The sequence below is a fragment of the Lepidochelys kempii genome, chromosome 2 (genome assembly GCF_965140285.1).
Source record: "Lepidochelys kempii isolate rLepKem1 chromosome 2, rLepKem1.hap1, whole genome shotgun sequence".
Taxonomy (NCBI): domain Eukaryota; kingdom Metazoa; phylum Chordata; order Testudines; family Cheloniidae; genus Lepidochelys; species Lepidochelys kempii.
The window spans coordinates 87,396,195-87,422,531 of record NC_136381.1 but is presented as its reverse complement, the minus strand read 5'-3'; the positions used below and the strand labels follow the sequence as shown (position 1 = coordinate 87,422,531).

Genomic DNA, 26,337 nt, shown 5'->3' with positions numbered 1-26,337 from the left:
CATTTCTAAATTAAAACAATGCTTTGTTACAAGTGGGTAGATAGGAACATTCATTTTTTACCTTTAGTATTTCTAATTCTATTTCATTTAAGAACTTATCATCAGTAATTATTAGCATTATTGGCCCATAGACTGCCCTGTGAAACATTGCTCATGGATATGGATTTTGGCCAAAAACTACTATTAATATTATCTATTTCTTATATAGTACTTTTCATCAGTAGAAATCAAAGTGCTTCACAAAGGAGGTCACTGTCATGATCCCCATTTTGCTGACAAAGAAACAGAGGGACAGGGAGATGAAATATCTTGTCTGAGGTCACCCAGTAGGACAAGGTGACAGTTCCAAGAATGGAGCCCTACTCAGCTGCCTATGGAGCCCTACTAATATGTAGTATTGGGAACACATGATTATAAACGATCATAAAAGAAATCCACACAAATCAACATGCAATAAAACTGGAAATAAATGGATACATGACATACGCAATTAGCGAACCGTCAAAGAGAACACTGCAAAAGCCCGTAGTTTGAATGTTATTGACCCAAACTATCTGGCAAATACCTGCCAATAATTAATACATTAAAAAAAAACATGTTTGTGAATCATTCACTATTAAGCAAGGGGCTATATCCATAACAGATATTATTCCTAATAAATATCATAACCAGCTGTGTTCCATTAGATGTTCCCCAGAGAACTGGAGAACTTTTCAGAATGATGATAACAAACCAACATGGATATTTTTGCGGATGAGGATTCTGATCATTTGCTGTTACGAACAAACCCTGACTCTCATTTAAAAGTCAAAGAATACAGATGCAGGAATCATCAAACAAAGCACCTACCTTGGCTGTATCCCTGTTGGCATCAGGCAACAACATGATCAACAGATGCAAAGCTTGTAACTGTAACTTGACCTTGGAGACTTCTAAGAATATAATAATTAATATTTTAAAAGTCATAATTACCATTAGATCTGTGCTAGAAAGAACTCTGAAATGCATGGTGAGGCTACTTTGCAACTACACCAACAGTGTAACCAGGGCATAGAGCTCCTCTATCAAACCCCTCCCTTCTGTTGATTTAGGGCAATGCTGTTCGGGAATGGATGGCATATAGTTACCACAGGATCAGGGAGGTAGTAAGGTCACTTTTTCACCCACCCTCTTGAGTTACCCTGTAGCTGTGCATCTGGAACTTTATCTCTGCTTTCATCTTCAACTACTACAGGGCCATAAAGACAAACTATAGGATTACATTTAAAGGGGAAAGGTTATACTGAGAAATGATGCAGAGACTTCTTTTGTAGATGGCAAGGGTCCTTGCTGCAGTAAGTGCTGAGAATCACAGATGCTGCTCTGATACATGGCATTCATTTCTTTTTCTAAATTAAATGTTGGCTTTTCACCAGAAATGTCCTAAGTTTAATGGGTATTTTTTTCCTTACATGTCGTGGACCTGTAATTATATTTGACTAATCTGGGCAAATAGGAAGGAAGACATTTAATGATACTAATACACAGAACTTAGTTTTTAATCTCCAATTCTGGATTTACAGGGTGCAGGGATCTTTAGAAAAATCTCTCCTTTTTGGGGAGACATTCCCCTAATAACCTATTCTCCGGGTCACTTAAGGCTTAAATCCTTCGGTGCTGGTTACTGGCCAATTCCTCTTTGATGTCACTGTGGGATTGCCTTGTATATCAGATCACACTTCTATAATATAGAACTTCTCAGTTTCAAGATGATATGGCAAAATTTATTTTCAGAATAGTTTCAGACTAACTTTGTTAAGTGATTTACTGGACCCATCTGCCATTAGATTGTAGATTCATTGTTTATCCTTCTTTTATTTTAATTTCACTCTTGTGCCTAGTCCCAAATCTGGCTCTCTATAAAAATGTATAGCATGAGTGTAGGTTTCTAAGGGCCATCGTGCCTTAAAGGCACAAGCCTATTCTGAGTGCAGTATGTGACTCTTGGAAGCATAAGGACTCCTGGAGCTCCCTAACATGAAGAGTGGATGGGTGAGTAGGGGGAAGAAGAGGAAATGTTGTTGCTGCTTTACTACTTATGGGGTGAAGAGTGCGGTCATTTCTCGTCAATCTCACCTCCTTCATACTCTCACCCAGGAGGTCCTAGCTCCATGCACTCAAGTGAGCCTCATGACCAGCCTGTGTGCAGTTTGCAAGATGGAGTAAACTGCTAGAACTTCCCTCCTTCTTTGAACATACACAGACTGCTTGGTCACAATCTGACTTTATAAGAACATAGGGTCTATTACCATTTTGCCCAATAAAGGCACCATTCTGCTCTTCTCATTCAGCCCTAACCCAAACAAGTCTTGTACTGAAGTCAACAGGAATTCACTAAGTAAAATCTGCACTACTGCATTCTTATAACTGAAAATAGAAAAAGTGGCTCAGAATCAGAATGCACAGGAAAATTAGGACCCAAAACTTAGTTACCTGCAGCCTTCCGCAAGTTAATACATTTCTTACACAAAGATCCTGATAAAAATAATCTTTCATGAAAGAAAACAAAATCTAATAAAATAATAACTATAGTGTGGTGATTGGATTTTACACTGGAGAGAATTTTTATTCACTAAATGTATAGTTCGTGTGAATGAAATATGGTAAAATCTATGTACAAAAGCCAGTTTTCAACCACTATGTGCTTGCAATGTTTACCACAGCCTGCTTTAAATAGCTATTTAACTGGTACTTCTATATGTTTAGTCAAATATGCCAAGTACCATTTGAAAAGAAAGCTTACAGGAAACCAAAATAGTTATGACATACTGGCACTCTCTTTTCTCTTCTTTAGCAATTTTGTATTTTTCATATGTATCCATTTACACTAATTTCTTTCTACTTACTTTCCACTAGTGTGATGAAGGCAGGCAGATATTCTACAGTGAAGAGGGGGCTCGGGAGTTCTCTTATAAACATCTTCAGCAGTCCTGCTGCGTCATTGTTTCGTACTTGGTCCCAGTCAAATGTGTCTTCATGAAATTTTATTTCAATTTCTTGACGGAGATACTACAAGACAAAAGAAAGTGACTGATTTTAATTACAGCTTCTGATTGGTGAGCTTTATTTCATCTCACAAATGCCATGAGCAACAAAGAAAGCTTTGTGAAGTATAGAATTTGAAATGGAACAGTTATTTGAACAAACATTTCTACACCATTGTTTGTTTTCTTTATTTAAAACACACGAAAGAGGTTTTAACCCTTACACACAAGGGACTAGGATATTCATCCTCAAAGTCATTTAATCTGCACGTGTTTTGTATATGCCAGTAGTTCCCATTAGAGAGACCAGTGGGTGAGGTAATATCTTTTATTGGACCAATTTCTGTTGGTGAGGGAGACAAGCTTTTGAGCTATATAGAGCTCTGCTTCCGGTAGCCCCCCAGTAGCTTTCTCATGTGTGGTCACAATTAGGCTGCTTTTTGGAAGACAGAAGTCCTTGCTTTTCTTCTCTAGGCTTATTTTTCAGACAAGTGCCAACTTGTTTGATCAATTTTAAAGACCTCTATGGTACCAGTTCAGTACTCTGACACAACTCTGGCCAAAACCTGCAGGCAGGTAAAATAGTTATTGTATTATCCTGGCTTCCCACTTAAACCAATTGTTTTCTGGCATCTGTGCTCTAGAACTAGGGTCCAATCAGCTTTGAAGTGTAAGTAGTTAAAAACCCCACATGTGTGTGGATGGTGAACATAAAGAGAGCAGGTTTCAGAGTAGCAGCCGTGTTAGTCTGTATTCGCAAAAAGAAAAGGAGTACTAGTGGCACCTTAGAGACTAACCAATTTATTTGAGCATAAGCTTTCGTGAGCTACAGCTCACTTCATCGGATGCATCCGATGAAGTGAGCTGTAGCTCACAAAAGCTTATGCTCAAATAAATTGGTTAGTCTCTAAGGTGCCACTAGTACTCCTTTTCTTTTTATAAAGAGAGCAGGGTACCACATGAGAACAGAATTTGGCCCAAACTCTGGATTACAGTTTGGAAAGTCCAATCTCCCCGCAAAAACAAACAAACAAACAACCCCATCTGATATGTTAATAAGATTCAGGGATTGGGACGTTAACACCTTACATTGATATTCTCCACTGATAGCCTGAATGTGAAGAAGTTCTAAGTGAAGAGGAACATTTCCCTGTCTGATAGTGCTGAAGACAGCAACACAAAGAACTGCTAAATTGCTGCCTCTTAAGAGGACAAAAATCGCCAATATAAATTAAGAAAAAAAGCTTGTGTGTTATAGGAGGGCCAGTACTAGCCTAGGCAAAAGATACTAACTTAATTTTCATTTAAACAGATTGTTGCTCTACTAGGAAGCTAGAAAGGAAAGCTTCTTTAAATTGATATTCCAAAGACGACCGTACAAACGGCAGTCTGGTTTGTACCTTTATCTCTTGAAAAATGGCCTTGTCTGGCTGTAAGAGTTTCACTATTTGTCTTCTCATTCATAATCATCACATTTAAAATTAAGTATCTTTTCTAATCACTCCTAGCTGCTTTTGCCTTACTGACACAAAGAATGTCATTGATTTCAACGGGACTGTTTAACTGAGCAGGATTTGGCTCTATATTTCATGTGCTGGTTTTTAATCATGTTTTCATCAAATCTGCATTAGCAATCGGCAAGAAAATATTCAGAAAGAAGAGTTGTTAAAAATAAATAGTGTGCTTAACATGCCTCACATCAATGGAAGGAAATTGTACATCAAATGCCACTACATGTAATGAAGTGAAACTGTTGGCACAAACGGAAATATAAAGTAATTCAGGATTTGGTGTATAGTGTTACAATACCATTCTTACTAGCACGCTGTTTTGGCTGCATTCTCTGCTATCTCAATCTCCTTTACAGTCACATCTCTTGCACCTAATCCATTCAAACATCAGGATTAACTACCCTGACTGCGAAATATAGAGCAAGGCCCATCACTTCACTATAACCACAAGGGAAGAGAAAGAGCTTTCAAGATTTTGCTGTTTAGTTTTTCAAGAATGGAAGGAAGGTCCCAGAAACAGAGAGAACTGAGAAGAGAGACATCGACTTTCTACATATACACTTCATTTGTGTGTAATTAGTTTTTAGAAATATATTCTTGTAACAGTCTTTTTTGTTTGTTTTTTCATTTTGTTTCTGAGCTTACAAGAGGGTAGCTTAACATACATTTTGGTTCAGTGCATACCACACATCTTAGAGGCAGAGGAAAATTTGTATTTATTTCTTTTATATTTTTTGTTATTTAAAAAAAGTAACTTTTAAGCACGTCCATATGCTTTTGATTTTTAAAAACAAGAACTAATGTTGAGTTGGAATGCCCTCAAATATTCATGTCATAATAATATACGATGGCTTTGAAGGATGAAATCTGGAACTGCTTAGGAAAAGCTTTCCCTCTATCCCCTACTGGTTGACTTTGTTGGACACACTTAAATGAATAAAGACTCAAATAAAACACATGAGATCGTTCATGTGGATGTTTGACTTACCACCCAGTACAGGAAAGTCAGACGCATAGCACCAAGTGATGCTCTGGGTACAGGTCGGAACAGCAGAACGAGATAGCGTGTAGTATGTGCACAGACTACAAAAGCTAACTAACAAAAGATACAAAGCAGCCCTGTCACATAAACCCCACAGAAAGTCTACATTATGTACAGAAAAAGTGAAAGAATAAAAAAATATGTATAGTGATGGCAATTGAAATCAGGAAGCTGGAGAGTCTCGGGGCTCAATCCTGGAAGGTGCTGAGTGTGCTGAACACCTAATGAAGTCAGGAGGAGTTGAGGTGCTCAGCACGAAAAAGTGCTCAGTACCTTGCAGGATCAAGCCCTCCTATGGCATTAGTTATCTTCAGACATAAATTTGCAGGGCCCTCTCCAAAGTAAATATCATGAGGCCCCATCTGATTCCCTCTACACCCATGAATGGCCCATCCCTCATCTGCATAGCTCCAACAAACATATTTACCTTCTGCAAACTCCTCACTTGTTTTTTTAAACGTGAAATGAACTGCTCAGTGTGGAAGCGTCATAGAAGCATATCATTATTATACAGGTCTCTCACACAAAGCCTCCTCTTGTCACATATTTTATTAGCTATTACTAATCACGTGACCAAACCAGCTAAAGAACATGCAGGATTCTCCAAGTTTCTGAAGCACTCTTGTTTTACACTGTGCAGATGTCACAGTACTGGGAAGCCTAACTGATTATATGTAGGAAGGTTATTTTTCTTGCTGGTGGAATATTCAGTTATAGCCAGGGGAGCAGGAATCATTTTAAAATGTATAAACCAAAGGAAAAAATACAAAGATACTGAGTTATTAATGCCAGGCAAAAGCGAATGATTGTAAGTGAATGAGAACCAACTATTGGAGATTTTTTTATGGTCTAGACCTGTTCTCTCATTTAATGGTCTGAGTGCCAGAGCTACTAAGCATTGCTTTGTAGTCATCTCACCAGACATGCCAAACCTGTGAAAAAAAAACACAGAAATTGGGCTTGTTTTTGGCTGAATTGGCTTGTGAGTTGCTTGTTGGCTAGTTTTTGGCTTGTAGCTTGTTTGGCCTGTTGCTTGTTATAGTTTGTTGCTTCCTTTTCTTTGATTGGTTCCCAGCAAAAAAAGGGGAGGCAAAGTGGGGAGAGAGTCAGGGATTGCACAGCGGGCCCACCACAGTCCCAGACTACACGCCGGGGGGGCGGGGGAAATAGGAATGTTGGGGTTCTTAGGGACTAGCTTGTTTTGGCCTTGTTTTGAAATGGGATTAGCTTGATTTTCGGCCTATTGTGAAAGTTGGGGTGCTTATTTACCGCATGAAAGTTGGCAACTGTGAATCTCATCTGTAACAATAGGTTACTTGCAGTATATTATTCAGTCACTAGAAAGATGTCTTTGTATATTGTATAGAGTTCCAGGCAGGTGGGGCCTCTGGTAAACAAGGAAGACAAAGCTAGAACTTAAGCTGTGTGAAAGGCTGTTTGTCTCTTTAGTTTGTTGCTACTTTCTTTAATAATGGCCTCGTGTTTAAGATGAACTGAGAGTCCACATATCATGACATCACTCTCGTCACTCAGAGAAAACCTCATTTTTCATACCATAAGATGGATGTATTAATTTACAATAAGCATTACAGGAAGGCATGTATTACTATAGTCTACTTGCTAATAATATGGTACGTATTGGGGGGGCAAACAAAGCCACTGACTGTTACAAGCACAGGCCAGTGGGCCCAATCCTATTCATATGTGCTATGAAAATGGAGTACTTCATTTCATCAAACTGAGCAGCAGGACATACTTCTCACAGTTCCAAATGTGGGACCCCAAAACTCCAATCAAAGGACAAATGAGTAATAATATTACAAGAAGCTTAAAATTACATGGAGTCAGATCTTTAGCTTAAATTCCTTGATAACCTCAGTCTAGTGACTCAGTATTTCTGAAATAAGCTAAAATAAAAGAAGTGAGATCACAGCAGTTCTGAGTGACCAGGAGGTCAGATAAATTCTAAACTGAGGGGCCTTCCTCACAGGTTTAGTGGAGGAGAGCTGCACTTCTGAGTCCATGTATCCTCTAAATAAAACATTAGACCATGCCAAGTTATGGTCCTCAGTTTCAGGAAGCAAATGACAAGCCACTGTTTTTGCTGGTAATAATGGGACTGAGAATCTCTCTATACAACCTTTGCCACTTTGTACAGACTCTACTGGTTACAAGAAGGTGAATGAGAAAACACAGGTACCTTAACTCTTGAGGCAGATCCAGGAACTCGAAGAATTCCTTCCGTTTCTAAACCCGTTTCCTCAAGCTTGAGCAACAGCTAAAATGCAACAGCAGCATTTTAAAAATACTATTTACCTTTTAGCAACCTGCCTCCCCTAAAAACCATTTGATGATCTAGTTTATCATCAAGAATAATAAATACCCATATTAGCAAATCAATCAGAACTTGCTCTGTGTTCCTAAAACTGTGAATTTTCAGAGAAGAAACCATGTTTTCCTATGTGTTTGTACAACTCCTAGTACAACAAGAGCCCCCTAACTTGGGACTCTTGGAACTTCTGTAGTTCTAATAATAAATTAATAATAATGGGGCCATCCTTACATTGCACAGTATCTTTCTTAGCAAGAAGTCACACTGATTTCCCTACCACACAATGGAGCTATGAGGATACTTTCCTTCATGTTTGTGAGATGCTCAACTATTATGGTGATGAGCACCATAGAAAAGCCTATTAATAAATGTGTAGTCAGAACTGAGAACTTAGACAAGAAAATAATCTTAGGAAAGTTCTTTCGCAATGTGAATAGACCTCTCTGGTCTCAGCATTTCTTCTTTACAAACATTCAGTGCAGAGTATTTTTGTTTTGACAAAATGCAAAAGTGGGAAAAGACTAATTTTGTTACATTTATTCACATGGCTCTGGATTTTCATTACGAACTGCCCTCCTCCAGCTCTATCACTAACACTCTTTAACACAGTATCAGATTTACAGCAGGACAAAATGTTTTAAACAAAACTTTTTTTCACCAAAAATACAGCTTTGGGTTGATGAAAACATGTCATGAATTTATGTCAGATTTGCCAAATTGTTTTGGCTGAAAAAAAAAGAAAAACATTTTGTCATTTGCAAAATGAAACATTTTGATTTTTTGATTCAAAATGACTTTTTGTTTTAAATTTCACTTCAATTTTATTTTTGAATAAAGGTAAAAATCCTCAGAACTTAAATGAAAGATTTTGTTTAGGGTCAAATTGAACCATTTTGTTTGGCCCCAAATAATTTTTTTTTTTTTTGGTCAGCCAACATATCAAAAAATCAATAATTTGCATGGCTCTATAACTTCCCAAAGTGAAATTATCGAGGAATGAAGTGAAGTTGATTGCTGGCAATACAGAGATTAATAACAAATGTGCCAAATTGACTATCTAAATTAATTGATACTAGCTCTTTGTTTTCTTTCAGGAGGTATTTACAGTTAAATGTGACTTTAATCTTAAAACTGGATGTCCATATAAATGTGTGTGTGTATGCAGGTGTGTGTCTAACTGAGCCATACACTGGATGTCACTGTAGCGTCATACTATTTCAGTTGAATGACCATCTTCTTGGCTCTATGCACCTCATTCAGATGACACTAGTTCACTTCTGATAATCTCAGATAAATCAACAGGTCTGCAATTTGAAATAATGTGAAATTATAAATGCTCCCCATTCAAAAACATTTCATTGATCTACATGTCAAATGAAAAGGGGAGCAGAATCCTATCCAGTTGGTTCTGTACATTTCCTGTGCAATATATTATAAATATACTCCCCAAATTGAAAAACTCCCAGCATGCATGATATTCAAGAACAGTTTTTTGATCTAAGTCTCATAAGATGTTTAAATCACAACATATGGACAGAAATAAATTGCCAACACCCTGAAGCCATTAAAGTCTGTCTTCTTTTATCTGATGTCTGTTTGAGTGTCAATGCTAATGAGGAAAATTCAAGCCACACATGATTTTGTTCTACTCACTTTTTGAAAGATGAGAGGAATTTTTATTCCAGGCACCTTCTTTTGATCGTTTTCCAACAGGATCGTGAGAGGGACTCCAAAAAGGCCATTTTCTTTTTGAAAACGATGTAAAAAGAAAGAGAGAAAGTGGAGCCTAATAAGCATCTTCTTACTAAGTACTACAAATCACAAGACACCTGTCAGCCAGCTACCACTGCACGTTTACCTCGTCCTTTGATTCTTTCTGTTCGGTTCCTCTTTAGTTCTATTCCCAAAGCATCATAGAAGGCTGTTAATTCAATCAGAGAGAGATTGCGAATTTTCTTCATGTCTTCAAGAGATAGGTCTCCAACCTCTGTCAGGCCAAATTGGCTTTTTCGAATAATAAATTTCTACAAGAAGTATATGTAAATAGGGTTTTATTTTACATGCTTGAGAAATGTTTAGTTTTTAAAATTACTCTTTGTGAAAAAGGCATTTTTAAAAAAAATAAAAATAAAAGATATGTCCTGGTGCTACAAGAAGTCACATGGTGGTGATTTGATGGGTGAGCTAACTCAGAGCTGAACCCATGCTCCTGCATGTTGTCTGGACCTTGTGCTAATGACTACTTTAATTTGAAATGTACAACTGAGCACCTGATCCTTTGTGCTCAGTTATAGATCTCTTGGCAATTTTCACAAAAGCAGGCATGTTAACCCTGATGTCCTGGACATATTCCAATTTTCAACAATTAGCTACACTATATTCTAACTAAACTTTCCTCTCTAGTTCCAACAGAATTTAATAATCCACCTCTCTCCCCTTAAATTCTTCCTTAATATTGCTTGGTGCTATTAAACAGCAGCAACATTTCATCACAGAAATGGCTGCATATCAGTGATGGAGGAAGTAGCTCTATATGTTGTTTGCACTTTGAAGGAAGCACGGTCTGATGTTCTGAGCACATTACTCAAAGACAGAACACTTAAATCCTAATTCCATCTCGATGTAACTCATGCCTGCTTGTTGTGGCACTCTGAAACCTATCCCCCCCTAGTGGCACTTAGGCCAGCTAGAGCTTGATAAGCTTGTTACAGCCTTGGCTAAAAGAGAGGTGTCTTTTAGCTCATGCGGAAGTGGCTTATGCATTAAGCTCCAGAGGTCCCAAGTTTGACCCTGGCCAGTGATGACTGGGGTCTGCTGGTGTTACATAGGCACTGACTTTGACTTATTATACAGGACTGCTTTAGGGTGAGTACTATGAAACATAAATGTTAAAAGGCCAAGGAACACTTATGAAAGTAGAATCCATGGATCATTTGCATGAATTGAATGCTACTTTGCAACTTCTGGGACATGAAAATAGAATATTGCTGCATCAGGATATGTGATGTTTCCTGCTGTCAAGCTATTAAAAAAAAGTGAAAAAGGGCTCTATTCATATGTTTTGATGTCATTATCATTGTTAATATTATAAAAACTTGTGCTGTGCATAGCTCTGTGGAACCTTGGCATCATTATGTAATCCAAACCAGTCATAAGCACTAACTAAATAAATAGTGCTACAAGCCATCTCTACTTTTGGGGATCCAACTTGGAACTAAAACCTTCTAGGGATGTGAATCCATCCCTCCCTTTTAATTAAAATGTATTCAGGGTTTTATGGTTTTAACTCATCTCTCAATAAAAGCCATCAAACAGAGAAACAATAGTCAAGGAAAAGGCAAACAAAAATGATACATCTTGCATTGTGCTCTAAAAGCAACAGAGGACAAAGCTCCAACTGACCACAGAGGAAGTGAGTTCCAGAGGCCAGGATCTCCAACACTCCATTCCCAGTGTTCTTTAAAGCAGGTAATGATCCTAAACAGAGGGAAATAGGAAGCACTGCAAGATACCATCATCCTCTGGCCAAATAGGGAAGATTGGGAAGTATAGAAAATGACCCCCAAAATCTAAAAGTTCTATTATTTCATTCATAGAACATATGATAAGAGTCTTTGTAATGACAAACCAGTGAAGCAAAGTAAAACTGCTGATGTACCTAAAGTGTGAAACACAGGGCAATCTCATTTGCAGTGTTTCAACAGGTGAAAAGAAACCTCAAACAGAGCATATTAAATCACTCTGAAAATGTGAAAAAATTATATATATATATATATATATATATATATATATATATATATAGGGACATAAGGGAGGAATAGGGAACGAGAGGGCCTCTTTGCAAGCCTCATTTGCTAAAGGAAAGACTAAGTATTTTTAAAAAAATCACTACTGTGATTTTCCTTGGTGGGTTGTTATCTCCTAGAGGTGTTTTGATGTGATGTAGTCTTAACATGAGGTTTGGGCCTGTCTCTCTTTGTAAGAGCAGCGCTGGGAATCTATGGCATAGAGCACAGCAAACCACAGAGTTAGAGAACTATACAGTATTAAAGTTGTAATAAATTTTGAATGTACTTAATCTCTGTGGTTTTTAGAAATTAGATTCCTGGCATTTGGCTCCAGATCCTACGTTGCGTCAGTTTACTATCTGACACATCGACTGTGTGGGGGACTATGTACTGTATTTGGATGGACTCGATGTGCTAATAGTGTTTTACTTCTCCAACATCTAGGATTACATTCCATTTATCAGTGGGCTAGATTGTGCAGTTTGAACGTAGTCCTGTGTAGGGGTGGTGTGGTGGTGTATCATCCCTGCGGGAGCATTGGAAGAGATTGTATTTAAGGAGGCAATCTTTCTCCCAGAGTTGCTTAGTTCTATGTATGTGTGTGCACAGACACTACATGCTTTCCACAAAACCCACAGTTTTGCATGCAAAATTGTCCACTTGAAACACGTCTGTGAACGTCTCTGAAACTATTCAGTTGCGTACCCATCAGTACAAGGCCGCCTTCTGTATACTACTTGCCCCAGATTGCTCTGCCATGCCAGTTAGGAGGTCCATACTTATGGTTGGAGGAGGGTGCAGGATAGGTAACATCTCTAAAATTGAGGGCGGAATGTCACTGTGAGGGTTAGGGGAAGGGTAGAGGTTTTCTAGTAACAGGACCAAGGAGGAAAGTTCAGTATGCCAGGACCATGATAACTAGGGAGACAGTCTGATTCCCCAAAGTTGCTCAAATTATTATCACCACAGAGCAATCAGACTGTACTCCATGACATATGTAATCTACTTGATACTTATCACCCTACTGCAATATGGAAATTTGAGGTTCCTTAGGTCTTCTCCATTGGTGGTGCTAGACACACACAAACTGATTGTTCTTGGTGAATTCAGCATCCATGCAGACGACAACTAGTCCGGATCAATTTAGGATCTCATGGCCAATGTGACATTTGTGGGACTCTCCCACTGAGTTAATGGCTTGACTCTTACGTCTGGCTAATGTCTGGAGCCAGAGTTTAGGCTTTTATTGGATGGCGGGATGGTGGTTGTGATTACTTCCTTGTCACAGACTGATCATGAAACCCTCAAGTTTGGGGGTCAGGGCACACATTTCCTCTCAAGATGATGGACTTGTTTTAATGGTCCACCCTTAGAGGCTGATGGAATCAATAAATTGCCAGCTGGCTCGGAGGGAGAATGCCATCTAACTGATAGACTACACTATGTATACCTGGCTGGACAATAATCTTTTGTCCCTGACTACTGATTTGGTATCTCCTATGCTGTACCTGCATCAAATACTAATCTGAGATAATCTGTGCTACTAGTGAACAGAACCAATGTTCACTCTTCCTCTCATGTCTGAGTCTAACAGATTTCAGACACAGAAATTTAAAACCCGTGTCAAGAAAGGTAAAGGGAGTAGTTCAAGTAATAAAGATGGATTGCCACTCTCAGTGCCAGATCTTTGTTTTTATGCGAAAGGTTTGTGGGCGACACAATGCAATACAATTTTTAAATATTGGGGTATTTAAATTGCTAAATTGCGTTGGGTAGAAGATGTGTCCATGACTAAGCACACGCTTTGGCTTTGGTGCCTCATTGGGAATGCTGCATGGTCGGCGACAGACAAACACAGCAGGAAGCCTTTACAAATATATAAAGTATTAAAACACATATATTGAAGGAAATCCAATATATCTTAAGAGACTTCACTGTAGTGGGGGAAATTAAGCAGGAAATGAATTGGGTAAAGAAGAACTATTGAGTAAATACGAGGGGTTTAAACTTACAGGCAAAGCAGAATCATCCTTTTTGAATCTCAGGTTGTTCTGCCGTTCTCTGTTTTTTGGGACCACGGAGATGGATTCTGAGAAAGAAACCTCATAGGATAGCTCTTCTGTTACTGATGGGCTGTCTTTATCTAGTCCACAGTCTAGACAGCTATTAGCTGAAAACAAGGGAGACTATATATGAATACTGAAGGTTTGTTTGTGTTTGGTGCAGAGACATTAAAAATGGTAAAAACAAAACAAAAAGCTTGTGGAAGTGTTAAGGGAAGAGCTTCCCAGGGGAATTTCAGCATAACAATAATGCGTGTTCCTGTTTTGTATGGAGGAAATAAGCCCTTGTACTTTCTGAAATCAAAGCCCTATTTTTATTTTAGATTTTTTGCTGTTAATATTTGTGCAGAAGGTGATTAAACTGTAATTTTCTGTTGGTCAGCAGAAGAATCATCCTCATTATCACATTTGTGCATAACGATCTGGTCTATCCTGGCTAGGGAAACTATTTCTGCATTTGTTCAGTGAAAAATCTTTTTTTCCTTTTAAAGTTCTGGATAGAAAAGTGCTGCTAACACTGTTTCTCTGGTCATCATAGTTTACACTGGGTTTTTTTTTTTTCCCTTACAGTTTCCCATTACTGCTGCTCTTGGTGCATAAAAAACATAGAACAGGCACAACCTGTGCAGACGAGGCTCAGCATGCTACCATCTGGTTTGCAAAGCCATGCCAGCCCCAGTGGAATTTTTAATAGAATCCAGGAACCAAAAGACAAGATGATCTATTGCTCTGTTCCAGAAATTAGTTGCCCACTAGAATTAGGAGGCATGAGAGGGAAATTTCTACTATAGAAATGCCCTGTCCCCATAGACTGCAAAGTGTATTAGCCTGAATGAATTCTAGTGTTGCCAACTTTCATGATTTTATCATGAGTCTCATGATACTTAAAGTCCCAGCTCCTGGATTTGTGCAACTAGGTAGGAATCTCAGCTTTTATTCAAATAAAAAGTAAGTTTTTAGCCCTCAAGGTTTCAAAGGCAGCTTAGAAACGTGACCCAAGTGCACCCTAAAGGCTTAGACACAAGATGAATAAAGTGAGCCCAAAATGTATTATCATCATGATTTCAATTTTAGGATTTTTAAGCCAATGTTATGGTTATTGGGGACCCGACTCATGATTTTTGAACACTTGGGGTTGGCAGTACCAGAGGTTCAAACATCATTCTTGCCATACAGGTGCTATCGCTCTTTCCAATTATCGGATAGACAGAGCGAACTGTGTTATGAAACACTTTACAAAACACTATTATGGCAGTAGGTCCCAGGAATTGACTTACATATTTTGAATTGTACTGCAGACTGGGCCACAGATCAGAGACTACAGGCCCTGTTCTATGTTTGTAAAGCATCCAGCACAACAGGGGACTTTGAGCACTACCATGATATAAATGTTTATTAATAATAGTAATAATCTTAAAGAAAAGCATGTAGTGTGTCTCAGCACCTAAAATAGTGGCTTAACCAGATGACCCCCAAAGGTACTTTCTCGCTCTCATTTCTATGAACAAATGAATATTGGTTACAGGTTGGCATACTTACAACTCACTGATTTCCAAACTGGCTTCTGTCCCGGAAGCTGGATACCATTAGAAGGAACTGGTGACGCTGGTGCTGTCTCAAACGTGGGCTGAGGGGCAAGGAAATATGATCAGACTGCAATGAAATTAAAGGCATGTGGACAGACACTTCTACAACTCAATCAACAGTGTATCAATCCCAGCTTACGTTTTTGCCACTAAATTTAAACAATCCATTCTGATTTGCCAGAGAGATTTTCATTACCCAGCCTGGGCAGGTAATCTTCTTCAGGCTGGAGATGTGGATCATGTTGAGGTCAGTGAGTATCGCCACAGCTTTACACAGCTAATGAGTTCTCCCCTATGTAATGACTGAAATTAACTAATGAAATTGCTTCAGATACTTGCAGCAAGTTAAAGGTTCCTATCAATGTGTAATTCATCTTGCTTTTAATCACCGTGGTCACATTCTGCAAGGTGCTGTGCACCTCCTGAAAAGTGCTGAACAGAACACCCTCAACTCCCAGTGAGGGGCTGCAGAAACTGAAGGCACTCAGTACCCTGCAGGATTGGAAATGTAACAAGTAAATAAACGGATGGCCAAAACCAGCTGAAAATGCACTGCAACATTTTCCTCCCCTTGGCTACAGCGTGTGGAAACCGGGGTTACATGAATGACACAGGTTCTTTATCAGAGAGCAGCAAACAATTAAAAAAAAAATCTCTTTCCTATTGCTTAGTTTTGTTTGGTTTTGCCCAGAAAATTGTTTTGCACTGTGTAAAAATGGTGTGTGTGTGTGTGAGAGAGAGAGAGAGAGCGAGACACACACACACAAAACCAGCAGCTGAAAGTCAAAGGGTAACTTTCACTTGGTGTGACACATTTTTATGTGCTGAATTTGCCCTTGTGATTAGCAGCTTTGGAATAGATCATGAGATAGTACTTAGTCCTGCCATGAGTGCAGGGGACTGGACTAGATGACCTCTTGAGGTCCCTTCCAGTCCCATGATTCTATGCAGTTGTTTTATACAATCTTATCCTTTGAGTTATTTGGATAACAAAGTCAAATGTAAGATGAATAAAATCTCTCCTGAGAGAGTCCATTTAATAGGCTACCAACCTGATAGCAAACAGGATTTGAGTCACAAGCTTTCCTTTGAACAATAATCCATTAAAAAGCAAGGACTATGTAATAAAAGAAATGAAATATGGTAGCATGATTTTATGATTTTTAAAAGCCCAGCATTAAAAGAAATGTTTTATGACAAGCTGTGTGAAATGCAAAAAGTAGGCAAATAAAAGAAATGGTGAACATGAATTAGATTTGTAAAATCCTTCCAGCCTTGATAACATAAGGTGTTATACACAGGGAAAGCTGACAGGGCACTGTCTCTGTTGCATCCCGTTTCTGCTGGGCATACAATTCGGGAAAGGGCGATTATTATGGACCCAGCTATGGATCAATTACTCTCTGCCTCAACCTCAGTGTGGTTTAGAGCAGCTTGCAAGATGCTCTAATATGAGTCCGTTGGGTGCAATCCCCTATAAACAATGCTGGGAATAACTAAAATGCATCACATTCCAGCCTCTTGCCTCCTCACCAGTAAAGGCAGGGGCATGTAGGAGTCAACTCCAAAGGCTCTGTGTGAGCAGGGGACTGTACCATGATAGGGGATCTACAGGAGGTTTCTGCTTGTTATACCACCTAAGCAAGAAAAAGGGAGCAGATTGGGACAGAGAATCTCCTCCATTTTTGTTAGTACATGATTTGTATGTATTGATAGTGTCCCTTAAAAACAAAAGATTAGAAAGCTCATTTTCCAATAAATGTACTAAACCTAGTGAGCCAAAATCTGCCCCCCCCCGTTACGTGTGTGCAATGCCATTGACTTGGATGCGGTTCCATGAAGGCAGGATTTGGTTCAGAGCAGGTATCCTGATTCTGGCCCCCAGTTAGTTGTCCATCAAGTCATTACTGATGTTAAAAATGCCTCCAGTGTTTACTTGCACTATGTGCACAGGAAGAGGAAATCTCACTAGCAAGAAAAAGGTGGAGCTGGAAGTGCTCATTTCCTTTAAACGCTTTCCACTGTACAGAAGATGTAAAAACAAAATCATCAGAGCATCACAAAGGCAACATTTTAATGTCAGCGCTGCAGCCAAGACACATAAACACTAAAGAGATGTTAGTGTGAAAGCTCTGTTCATGCTGCTAGCTGCCTTTGCTTTTTGATAGATTCATAGTTCCAAGCATTGTAAGGGCAAATGCCTTTTCATGCAAATGCCTCTAGTTTAGTTAGGGATTTATTTTTTAAATTAGATCCTGGTCCTTCATTCACTACTCTGAGCAACACTCCTCTGACAATCAAGAGGAGTTTTACTTATCAAAGGGTGCAGGGTCAGGTCCTTCGTTAGTCTGGAGCTTAACTTGCTTCCCACTTTTGGACTTTACTGACAGGTGGCCTGATTGCCTGATTTTCAGATCTGTTGAGCGCTTGCAGCTCCTAGAGCCCTTAATGGAAGCTGTTGGCGTTCAACACCCATGAGAATCTGGGCACAGTGACTGACGTGCCACAGCATTTGACCAGTTGTGCCTGATGTGCACAGCTCTGTTTTAGAGGTGGGACAGAGTTGCCTTATCCAGGGGAGAGTGAGATTGCTTCAAGGGAGCACTATTCTCCTTGAAGCTTCAGGGAGTTCCTGGATGGCACACCCATTGCACCCTGCCCTAGAAGGATGTAGCATGTTTCCCATTTCTAACCAGGTTAGCTGTTCTGGCTCGACGGGAGGCAGAACAGGGCTGTGAACAGGGCAGAACAGAGTTACACTTTCTTGCCACTAACTTTGGGGTGGTTTGTGCTCTTTTGGGAGTAGTCCTGTGCTCAGCAGCGTGAAGGATCTGTAACTGTGGCTAGCCTCTAAGCATGGATACAAGGACTCCTTGTGCCATATTCCCCTCCTTGTGCACCCACCCAGGGATCATTCATAATCTGGCTTTATGCCTGTTTTTGGCTGGATAACCCTGGTGTTAAGATCTCCAACTCATTATGCAAGTGACTGAGGCAACAGGTTTCAAATGAGTCTAAAAATCCAGTTTTTCCTTCTCTATGTAGTGTGGAAAACTTCACTAAACCTGGCAATTTGCCTAGGATGCTTTCCTCACCCTGGTGCCTGTTGTCTCTGCTTGCTGACAACGAAGTAAATTAAAAATAGAAAAAGAAAGGCAGAATGCTGTTTGTAGCTATTTATGCAGCCCAAATGCTAACCATTTGTATTCTTCTCCTTTTGCCACTGGCCAAAGCTAAGGTGAGTCACGCTCATAAAAAGAAATCTCACCTTGTGGTTTAATCACCCTTTTCATCATCATTAAGAGTAGACGATAATTATCCATTCTGTATCCCGCTCCTCTGGGCAGCTGTAGTGTTTATGATGCCTAGAGGACTGGATGAAGACTGCATCTTTTCTTTTAATGTAGAGGGTACACAAATTGTTATGTGGAGAGATTAACTCTTTATGTGGCATTATGTGGCAGAGGTGATTAAAAATCCTGCATGGATTTTCAGACTAGTATGCAAACACTTGCAGAAAAGATGATTTTTCTGATACCAGTGATTCAGCCAAGGTACATCAGTCGTGCACTAAACTGCCAACATTCATTCCCTACATGTCTCCTAATCACCGGAGAAGTGATAAATAAGTCTTTCAAAATCCCATAGCAGCTAGTCACACAGAGGGAGATTTTCAATGTCACAGCAGTTGAGAGCCCAACTCATATTGACTTTCAATGGGAGTTTGCTGCCTGGCTGTCCTTCAGATCTCTCCCCTATAGTAATGAAGATGAATGTGCGAACTATGGCTGCGACTACAATAAGTGTGTAGCAATATAGGTTGAATTCTGTAGAACTGAACAATTTCATGGGAAGAAAGAATGAGAAATCCTAAGACTGCCATAACAGTTCCTTTTTTAAATCTTATATTCGACTTTCACAATGCAGAACAATTAGATGGGCTCAGTTTTTAAAACGGTAATTGTACAATGAAAACTTGAAGACCATGCCTTTAACATAGTTCTGGGACTTCCAGTTCATTAGTGAGACACAAGAAAAAGACCAGCAGATCAACAGAAGATCATCAGATTCAACACTCTGTGCAACAAAAAGCACTAGTGTAACTTTTTTTTCTGGTGACTGCTTTTTATTAGAGTAATTAAAGTTCATTTTGCTGCAGGAACTGCACATTCTGCCCATACATATTGTATCTAAGATGTTTCATAGGGTGATTAACATTCCAATACCTCATTGAAAAAAGTGACAAGAAACCCAGAACTTTAAGACAGATAATAGATATTTCTCCTAAGGAGAATGCCTAATCTTACAAAAATTGCCATGAGATCTTTAATGTCTGGGCAAAGTAGTCTGGGATTTTGGAGTCTTAACCAAGAGAAACCATGGTACTTGGAGGATGTGGTGCTGTGCCAATCTTGCTGGGATATGAACCTGTGGTTCCAGGGAGGCTATTTTAAACTGGAGACTGCGACCACTAAGCTAATTCTCGATGTTTTACTTTTGAACTCCTATTTGAAGGTTAAGCAGCTGTACTTTGTTTAATGGACTTTTGCAGGTTATTAGCATGAACCTTCTGGAAAAAATAAACAAATGAGAAGGACTGAATAATTTCATGGAACAAGACAGTTTTTTACAATTTTTCAACAATATAAGCTTCACTATACATTTTTAAAACAGGGCTTGGCAGTTTAACTATGATCCGCATTAAGGACAACAGGAGTTACTCATTTAAATTCATGCATGCTGCTTTTGCGTTTTTAGTATGTAGACTTAGGGCACATGATCAACTAAATCCATGTAGATACAATGCATGGGGATAAGCAATGGTAATTCTATATCTGTCCTCAGGGACAAGTGGATGAGACCCTACAGAAGAAAAGTTCATTCCCGAACAAATGAATCATGAATGGGCTTCTATTTGCTTTATTAGGGAAATAAGGTTCCCAATGAAACAATCACAAAGAAGCCTGCAGGTGTTTAACTGCTTATGCATACTTGCTCCCTATTGTTTCATTACACTTCACTGCTAAGATTGCTGAGTAAATAGCATGTGTCCTCAGAAGCCAGCAAAAATTTGCACAACTGCCAAAAGTAACTCACTGATATCCAAAATATGAGGGAGTAAATGTTAGTCTTGATAGTGGATTGCAGAATGAAGGTTGGCAACAGACACAGCATTACATTATAAGTTAGTTGCAAAACTTTGCACCAGCTATTTTAGCCAGTTTTATTGTTCCTTTTAGAAGGTAGCACTTCTGCTTATACAACATCAAAAAGGTCCAGACTTGGCTCTTTGGGGCAGGAACCATCATTTACTACTTCTACAATGCCTAGCACAGTTAGATCCCTGGTTGAAGCATTAATATGCTATAGAAATATAAAGAAGAATAAAGTTCAAAACCCTCCATTACCAAGTATTTGCCACTTACAGAAGAGTCATTAACTCCAAAGATGTCTCGGACATCCCTGACACTGTGTTTGTTCTTCTTCCTCATAGTCTGTGTGTAGGTGTTGTACCTTCTTTGTACTGCAGCAGCTTGTGTGCGGGTCAGTGTGGACAGCAGGGCTTGCCCATCCTCTTCTTCAGCCCCAGAAATCAACGTAGATAGGCCCACATCTTGCAGCCATTCAGCTTCAAGTTCCCCCTCTGTGAAGGAGTGAGAGTGTTAATATGTCTTGTATGGGGTGGGTTGGAGGTAGCACCGTTGGTTTAGTGTGCCAGCCTTTCCCTCAGGAAGACTCCATTTCCAATCTGTCTTAGGCCACACAAGTAAGTAAAATTTAGTTTTGTCAACATTTTGTCAGTCTTGAACACAATCCTCAGTTTGGCTGTCTCTGCACAGATGATATTTAGGAGAAGAACAGCAGAAGAGTGGTAACTCAAGCCCATTAATTCAAGGTGCATTAATACAGCCTTGTGAAGAAGATAGCATAGTGCCTGCCCATAATTGCCTAGAAATTTCACGAAACAATAGCCCTCATTAAAGAAGATGAATGAAACCCCTTTCAGTCCCACATATGTCCTGTATGGATGATGTCATTTGACAAAGGAAGGCTGGCAGTAATCCCCTCCAGTTTCAAGATATCCTTTTGAGATGCAGTGACCAGTACTGCACTGGATATTCCAGGTGAGGCCGCACCCTTGATTCATAAACAGGCAATACAAACAAATACGTCAAAGAGGAAATGGATTAATATTCTCTTTCAGAGTAAAAAAGCTAGTCAGGGAGCTCTGTCTTAACATATTATTTTCTTAATAGCACACTTGCGTTTCCACATTTGCTCTAATTTTCCTTCCTGATGTACCAGAACCTGTACAATTGTGTCTATCAATCTGTAGACAGATTGATAGACACAATTTATTGCACTTTGGCAGTGAGATGCACAAAGAAACAATTAAATTGCTGGAGTTTATGTAAGAGCCATTGACCTTGTTGCTTAACTTGCTTACCTTTCCACAAACCTCCAGAAACATATCTAACGTAATCTCCTGGCTGTGTGTGTATGGCAGAGCGACCAATTTATTGATCCACTCCCTTTATCTGGTGTAACAGCTTACTTCCACAAATAGGACTAATAACTGCACCTTTCCCTCCTGCCTGAGTTTGGAGCTGATGAATCTCATGCTGTTCTCACTCCTCCTTTTGACAGTCTCTATTTTCATCTGCATACATTGCTGCTCCATCTACATCCTCTCCTGTTCCAGTTTCATGATTAAATTCATCTTGGCTCGGGACCTGAAATGTTCTTTCCAAGAAAACGTTTGTAAACCAAACTTGACTTTCACAGTGCCAATGAAAAAATAGTAGGGCTGTCAAGGGATTAAAAAAATTAATCGTGATTAATCGCACAATTAAAGAAATTAATCGCACGATTAATTCCACTGTTAAACAAAAAAGCATACCATTTATTTAAATATTTTTGTATGTTTTCTACGTTTTAAAATATATTGATTTCAATTACAACAGAGAATACAACGTGTACAGTGTTCACTTTATATTTATATTTGATTACAAGTATTTGCACTGTAAAAAAACAAAAGAAATAGTATTTTTCAATTCACTTAATACAAGTACTGTAGTGCAATCTCTTTACCATGAAAGTTGAACTTACAAATATAGAATTATGTACAAAAAAACTGCACTAAAAATAAAACAATGTAAAATTGTAGAGCCTGCAGGTCAACGCCGGCTACAAAAATGCCATGCAAATGCCTATTCTCACTTTCTGGTGACATTGTAAATAATAAGCAGGCAGCATTATCTCCTGTAAATGTAAACAAAGTTGTTCGTCTTAGCGATTGGCTGAACAAGAAGTAGGACTGAGTGCACTTGTAGGCTCTGAAGTTTTACATTGTTTTGTTTTTGAGTGCAGTTATATAACAAAAATAATCTACATTTGTAAATTGCACTTTCATGACAAAGAGATTGCACTACAGTACTTGTATGAGGTGAATTGAAAAATACTATTTCTTTTGTTTATCATTTTTACAGTGCAAATATTTATAATAAAAAATAATATACACAATATATTTGAAAATGTAGAAAAACATCAAAAATGTGTAATAAATTTCAATTGGTATTCTATTGTTTAACAGTGCAATTAAAACTGCGATTAATCGTGATTAATTTTTGATCACGATTAATTCTTTTGAGTTAATCGTGTGAGTTAACTGCGATTAATTGACAGGCCTAAAAAATAGTAAAATGGAGTGTGAGCATAGTCAAAAAGATATTCTGCTTAGATGTCACCAAGAGGTTGGTGGATAGTTTTCCTCATCATTTGTCCAGCTGTAGCACGTACAAACAACAGCGAAGTAGGAATGACAAAACCATGATAGGGAGCCAGAATCCTCAATGTACAACTTCCTTTTTCTTTCAGAGACTATTAGGAAAGAGATGTTTCTTCTTAAGGCTCATGAGAATTTTCGCCTCAACTTTTCCTAAATTCTCATACCACTCTTTAAGGATTCAGCTTTGCCCAAGTGTCTCTGCTCAGCTCAGGGTGCAGGTCTGAAATGAACCTCTAGCAGTCGCCCCAGTTCTCCAAAATGCAAAGAACCTACATTTTGGAGCCTCCGGTGATTCCATGCTTTCAAATTCCATGGTACACAGCCATATGTCTAAATACCTCATGCCTTATTGCTGACGGGATGACAAACCTGCAGCCAGGGGCCTCCATGTACCTGTTGGTGAGGCTACTGCTTAGCCCTCTGTGATGTCACTAATTGTATTGTGTTCATTGTACGCCCCACTTCTTCAGCCCTGTATCTCTCAAGATGAACTATCTTGCCCTTGGTTACTAATGTCAATAGTATGAAAGTTCTCTGATCTTTCTGAAAACATATAATCATGAGAGAAGGATTATTTTGTCTCTAATATTATTATCTACGTTGGACACTATTTCCCCTTCACTTCCTCCTCAAACCATCTGTTTCTCTTCCTCTCCCATTTTCCTCAAAAAGGTATCAAAAGATTTTTACTCTTTTTAACAGATTTCCACATTGGGTTTCTTGTGTTTTGGTCATTAGTAAGCAGTACTGGTATTATCGAAATTTGATTTATAATTATAACTGAGTATTCCAAAGACTTTTGGTCCAATACCAAATATTTTCCTCATGCTCAGTAGTTAGAACGAGCACTTCCTCACTGAATATATTTCTGAAAGCAACAATATTCAGGACACAGAGAGGTAAGTGTAGAGTAGAAATGTATTGGATTTTACCCTGCAATTTCATTTTTAATTCAGAGCAGAGAGAACAAAAAATAATCTATGAGACAGGAACGTAATCAGACAAACGATAAACCTGAGAATGCAGAATAATCTATATAGTTGTGAACATTTCAGTTAACAGCAGTGTACTGTGATGTTTCTGAGAATGAGGATAATTGGAAACAGCTCGGATATTGCCTAGACTCCACAAAGGTTCAGGTACCTAAAGAGTGCAATTAAATTGCATTGAATGTGGCGGTAAGCCAGTAACATCCTAATTCTCAAAAAGAATTGAAAGAACACGGTACAGTGCTTTTAAAATATAACCCTAGATGTTATGTCAGCTTAGGCTTCTGATAAAGTAGTACAGTTTGCTTCTGGATTGTGACAGACTTGTGTAATAATAACAGATGTAAAATATCAAACGCCCCATCTCAAATGTCAATTTTCAAATATATTAGGAAAAAGACCAGGGGTAATTTATTTTGAGATGGCATAGAAAAGTGGTAACACATTCAGTATGGTTCATATTAGCGATGGGTGAATTTCAAAAAAGTTTTGATGTTTGGGTGACATGAGTATCCAAAAATACAGATCCAAACAATCGCTCTTTGGTTTAGATATTGGTTTGGAAGTCATAAAAACAGGCCCACACATCTGAATGATATCCAGACTGAAAATGCTTAAATAAACCCCTTTTTCTGGGTGTTGCACAACTTCCTCTTCAGGTCATAGCTAAAACAAGGAAGAGGACACACACAAGAAATTAAAAGAAAACCAAAAAAAGATTAATTGGACTTCTTCTATTCCTCAGATGGATTCAGTTTTGGTTTGTTTCATGTTTGGGATGAAGTTATGTTTAAATTCCTCTCAGCTGCACCATTTCACTTATTTCTTATTGAAACATGGGTAAGATCAATTCAGAAAAATCTGCTCCAGAAATCAGAGTGTCAAATTTCTGAAAACACAACATTAAGTAAGTCTCTCTCTATATCTATATCAAGAACTTACTTTGTGTTGACGTTAAATTCAGAAATGGAGCTACTTTGGACACAGTATCATTTTGGAACATTTGTGATTCTTGATTAATATGATGGATGGGTGGGTCCAAGCCAACCCTCCAGATGTGAATCCCTCTGATTTTAAAGGAAATCAAAGTTCCAATCCGCATTTTGTGGCTCAAGCCCATCTGTACATTCATTACATCAATGCTGGGAGTTTGGAGGAGTGGAGATCTGGACATCAGTGAAAGAATTTATTCAAAGTAAAATATGGGAGGGCAAGTTTGGAATTTGTACGCTCACCATCAGCTGGTTTGACTTCTAATAGTGTTTGTTCTTCTTGTCCTTGTTCACTGTTTTCTTTGATACTTTCCACTTCACACCAGAAATCCTCCATTGAGGTGCTATCCACAGAGGCCTGAGAATTGGAACGGCTGAACATGGGAGGATGTAAGGACTCATTGGAAAGCATCCTGTTAATTCTTCGGCACTGAGGGAGGGATTTTCTGGAAGAAGATAATGATAAAAAATGGAAACACTGTATCTTTGTGTTAGAAGATAGAACTTCAGAAAAAAGACAAAGATGAAGCTTACAGTCAATGCATCAACTCATTCTGTTTTGAGGTGGGCTGTGGACATAATGGTGGAAATGAAGGACAGAATGAAGGTAGTCTTCACTCTGAATTTTCTCATTTCGCAGTTTCAGTCACAATCTTAGGGTTACTTTTGTCATCGTTTTGGTTTTTTGATTTAATAAAAATATATTTTTTAAATTGTGAAGTGCTGATTATTAGCACTGGATTGGGCACTGGACAGGGACTCAGGAGACCTGGCTTCTCTTCCCAACTCTGTCACTGCTCTACTGTGTGACCTTGAGCAAGTTATTTTACTTCTTTGTGTTTCAATTTCCCCTTCCCGCTTTACTCAGTCTAGTCTGGTCTGCTCCTAAATTCTTCCAGGCAAAGACTGTCTTATACTATGTGTGTATATGTTCTGTATGTCTACTATATGTCCAACGAATGTTTGATCTTAGTTGGGCCTTTTTGCATGACTGTAATACACACAATAAATACTAAGTGTGCAATGGAATTTGGAGAGAGGGTCCTAGTGGCAGGCAGAAGTGGCCCAGGAACTGGAGAAGAAGGTTCTGTCACAGGGCCATCCAGTCCTCACCTACTTGAATTGATAGAAATGCAATTTCCCTTTCTCTTCCTTTTCAGTGTGTCATGATCTTGCCAACAACCCCTTATTCAAACCCACAAATATTTCACTCCATAAAAGT

The 26,337-nt window shown here is 38.8% G+C and overlaps 1 protein-coding gene across 7 annotated transcripts in view; it reads right to left on the bottom strand.

The window, feature by feature from the left end:
* ARHGAP28 (Rho GTPase activating protein 28) overlaps nucleotides 1–26,337 on the bottom strand; it is a 91,622-nt gene that overhangs the window by 13,877 nt on the left and 51,408 nt on the right. For 5 of the 7 annotated variants that reach the window (XM_073331548.2, XM_073331549.2, XM_078851567.1 and 2 more), the window contains 9 exons: nucleotides 25,359–25,561; nucleotides 20,772–20,989; nucleotides 15,299–15,386; nucleotides 13,709–13,866; nucleotides 9,767–9,932; nucleotides 9,562–9,653; nucleotides 7,777–7,854; nucleotides 2,886–3,048; nucleotides 850–932 (listed from right to left, as the gene is read on the bottom strand). In XM_073331548.2, the coding sequence (XP_073187649.1) occupies nucleotides 850–932; nucleotides 2,886–3,048; nucleotides 7,777–7,854; nucleotides 9,562–9,653; nucleotides 9,767–9,932; nucleotides 13,709–13,866; nucleotides 15,299–15,386; nucleotides 20,772–20,989; nucleotides 25,359–25,561 (1,249 nt within the window). The remainder of the gene's footprint in view (nucleotides 1–849; nucleotides 933–2,885; nucleotides 3,049–7,776; nucleotides 7,855–9,561; nucleotides 9,654–9,766; nucleotides 9,933–13,708; nucleotides 13,867–15,298; nucleotides 15,387–20,771; nucleotides 20,990–25,358; nucleotides 25,562–26,337) is intronic. The other 2 variants (XM_073331551.2, XM_073331558.2) reach the window with 2 other exon arrangements.